The 4058-nt window shown below is 31.0% G+C and overlaps 1 protein-coding gene across 1 annotated transcript; it reads right to left on the bottom strand.

The window, feature by feature from the left end:
• LOC107605678 (BRI1 kinase inhibitor 1) lies at positions 1267 to 3018 on the bottom strand. Its single transcript, XM_016307638.2, has one exon. The coding sequence runs from the start codon at positions 2633 to 2635 to the stop codon at positions 1613 to 1615; it is 1023 nt and encodes a 340-aa protein (XP_016163124.1). The 5' UTR covers positions 2636 to 3018; the 3' UTR covers positions 1267 to 1612.

Raw genomic sequence — 4058 nt, 5'->3', positions numbered from 1 at the left:
CTACTATCTATTTGTTCATCTCAAACTTTCCTATGTAAAAAAAAGAGTAAACCTTAAAAATTGTAATATAAAACTAAAAAATTTAGATATAAAAGTGAGATATATGATATATATTAACATTATAATTTTGGATATTTTTTAAAATTGTGAGATGTATATAAATCGGATCCTTCGATTTGTGTTTAAAAAATTTTGAAAATTTAGAGTACACAAATCAGACGAGTGCTAACCAACCCAACCCAAAAACTAGTGCTAAACAATTTTCCGTCTTTCATTCACATAATAACAAAACAGCAAGATGCAGATAAAAGAGCTTAAATTTTCCTTCTCTCTTGAGGTTAAGGCTTAGTTTGGTAAAGCTTTTACTTTTCAAAAGTAGCTTATAAAAGCTAACTTTTAAAAGATAGCTTTTTAAAAGTTGCAGCATTAATGTTTGGTAAATCAAATTAAAAATTGCTTTTAATAATCACAAGCAATAACAATTGTATTTGGTAAAATAGCTTTTAAAATTAAAAAATACTATAATAGACATAAATGCAAGCATTAAATTTGAAAATTAGTTAACATATGAGGTTATATTAGACTTTTAAATTTTGAAAAGCACAAGCCAACTTTAAAAAGCTCTATCTTAGGTGCTTTTAAAAGTATCCCAATCTTTTAAAAGCTACAAGCACAAGCACATGATCTTTTTTATTTACCAAACACAAAATGAGGAGCTTGAGCTTTTAAAAAAGCACAAGCACCTCTTCGAAAAGTTTTACCAAACCAAGCCTAAGTGTCAAATAAAAAGTATAAAACTTTCAACTTTTGGAAATGCAATTTACTATTTTAAGATCTTTCTGTCTAATTTCTAGGATATGACTTGGAAATTCTCAATTAAAAGAAGCCAAGAAGAAGGCAGAGAGTGAAAAAACATAATAAGAACTAATAGAGACCTCCTTTTTCTGCCTGAGAAGCTTGAAAGCCCAAGTTAAGAATGCATTGAGGTCAAAGGCTCAAAGCACAATGTTATTGATCCTATTCTTAGTAACATAAAAAAACGGAATTAGTTTACCTGGTGTGCAATGTTATGTATAACTAATACACTGCGTGCATCCTTATATACCCCATGTGGACGATACTTTGCTGCCAAAAGTCTGCACCAAAGTTGAAGCAACAGTACCAATTATCAGCAAGACTGTAATATCACCTCATATTATTATTGGAACTAAGATAGTTTTTGCCAATGAGTGTGATATAATTGAAATCTTAAAAAGGTTAGTACAATTTGTTGTATATAATATTACATATTAAAAATTATGAGATAATGTACAAATAATTGCACTAGTACATGGCAAAAGTTATTAATCTTTTCAGATATTATTTCTAGCTATGGTTTCTTTTGGAACTCAAATGATTGTACATTATGTACAAAATGACTCAAATACCACATAGAATCAGTCACATAAGACACATACTAGGAAACCAAATATAATGGGGGAAAAAAAATCTTATCCTATACGAGTGTATTATATTTGAGCCTCCTCTTGAACTTTGAGAATGAAAAAATATTTTCATTTAAAATTATTTTACTTTTTTTTTCGTAAATTTTTACTCGTACCAACAGGTCAGGCTAGATCAGACTAGATCGAATCTCGGAACATTTGAGCTTCTTCTCTTCTTTTGCAATTGAGTTCTTGCAATGAGCAATTGCAGCTTGAATTGCAGCTTGTAACTCTTCCATGGTGCTATCTCTAGCACCATGAGAAGAATGAAGAGTTGTTGGTGTTGGAACAAGAAGGCCACTATTTGTTGGTGATGTTCTCATTGAAGCTGGTGCTGAGAATTGATTCCAATAACCTCTGAACAAATCTTTGTTACTATTTGGTGTAACATTCCCTGAAGAATAAGAATAAGAACTCTTTCCATTGATCCTATACTTGTCTCTACTACTATTACTTCTCCTTCTAAATAGTACTAATGGTTGTTGAACCATTCTCAAGTACTTCTTCATTGCATCATGGATCACATCAAAATTCAATCTTTTCTTCTTGTGATTCTCCTTTTCCTCTTTTTCTTTAACTTTTGATGACCCTTTTGGCCCTTTTTTCAATCCAAACAAAGAGAAAGAAGGTTTGAATAGCTTGTTACCTCTACTATTCTTCTTGTTGTCACCATCTTCTTCTTTGTTGTTGTTGTTGTTGCAGATGATGTTGTTGCTGGTGCCATTTTCTTTGATGGGGTTAACGTTTTCATCTTCTAGAAGCTCTCTTATGGGGAGGGTGAAACTGTCCATGGAGTTTGATGAAGAACGAGGAGATTGAGGAAGGTGTGAGAGGAGATGAAGAGGGAGCAAGTGACCATGGAAGAAGATTTCATCAGCAGGAGATAAATCAATATTGTTGTTATTGTTCTTAGTACTATTGAATATGTTGTTGTTGGTGTTGGTGAAGGAACTATTATGATGATGATGATGATGATGATGATGGTGATGAGAGTTGAGAGAGATTGTGAAGGAGAATTCATGAGATGGTGATGAAGATGATGAAGTATTATTTGAAGGTGGAGAAGAACAACTTTGATTTGAATTTGATACTAACTTTGATGATGCTACTTCTTCTTCTACTCTATTCCTTTCTTGTTGAAAAGATGCCATTTAGAAGAAGCTAATTAGATTTGGTGTAATATTTATGGAATTGTTAGGTCTAAAAAAAAATTTTTTTTTTCCCCTTTTCTTTCTCTCTTTTTGGTGACCAGAAGGAGAATATTTTGAAACCTTTTTTCCTTCCTTTGAATGAATGAGAAGAGGAAAAATAGAAGGTTTAGATTAGAAAGGGATAAAGGGAGTTGAAAGGCAGGGAAAGAAAGAGAAAGAGAAAGAGAGAGGGATTTAGTAGATAGTATTTGTCAAAGAGAAGAAGTTGGTCATTTTGGAAACATTTTTTTTTATTGTATGTGAAGTGTAAACTCTGACCGGGTCCTAGCTTATATTATATATAGTAAAATTATTGTGACATTATTTGAATGAATGTATCATCATGTGGATGTGTATTCGCATAATATCTTAGGCCGCGTTTGTTTTCGAAAACAGGACATAACAAGACACTGAGAACAGGATAGGATAAGACATTAATGGATAGAGACACAAAATTTTGTGTTCTTATATTCTAATTGGTGATAAACTAGAACAAATTATGAAAATCCAATTTATTGTCATTTTTTTTTCATTCAAAAAATTTGAGATAAAAAATATAATAATAAAAAATATAATTATGAAAAATTAACAAAAATAATGAAAGAAAAAAATAAAAAATAAGTTGTGTCCCTTGTTAGTGTCTCCGTGTCCTTCCTGTCAGGATGGACACAAAATACACTAGAAAAATATAGGGGACAGTAATTTTTGTGATTTATAGCCATCAAATAACTATCAATGATGATTTTAATGGTGTGAGATTGATGTGAAATTTCATTCAATGGCTCACTTTTCTTTGCTGGTTATATGCTGGTCAGAATTCAATAAAGTTGCTGGCCCCTTAGACTTTTCTAATACACTAATTCAATGTCTCTGAATATATTATCTCTGTCCATATCTCCTCTGCCAAACACAATTTTATGTCATTGTATTCCTATCTCAATGTCCTGTCTTTATAAACAAACGCTTACTTTCTTGTTAACAAAAATACATGTGTATCCTTGTTTGTGTATATGATACACTCATAGCGTGTTTAATTTCTTGTATAAAAATTAGACCAATCTCAGTGCATAGGTCAAACTATTACTAAATTTAACATCGGAAAAAGGAAAAAGAAAATTTCTTTTAATTATGAATAAATATTTTAATTTGGGCCTTTATCAAATGTCTGGAAAAACACAGATTCAAGTCCTAAATAAATTTAATCTATTGGATTATTGTCAATTCACACAGCAAATGCGGTGCTGGTTTTGGAAATGGGGTCACAAAGATCCAAATTTGGCCACCAAAAGAAGATGGGATTGGCATGGCCAATTTTCACTTTAGAAAAAATTTCAAATTTATTTTTTATTTTATAATAAATAATTTTTTTTTTTCAATGATGATT

Source organism: Arachis ipaensis, chromosome B06 (assembly GCF_000816755.2).
Source record: "Arachis ipaensis cultivar K30076 chromosome B06, Araip1.1, whole genome shotgun sequence".
Classification (NCBI taxonomy): Eukaryota; Viridiplantae; Streptophyta; class Magnoliopsida; order Fabales; family Fabaceae; genus Arachis; species Arachis ipaensis.
The sequence above is the reverse complement of the archived record's forward strand: the minus strand, read 5'-3'. Positions and strand labels throughout refer to the sequence as shown.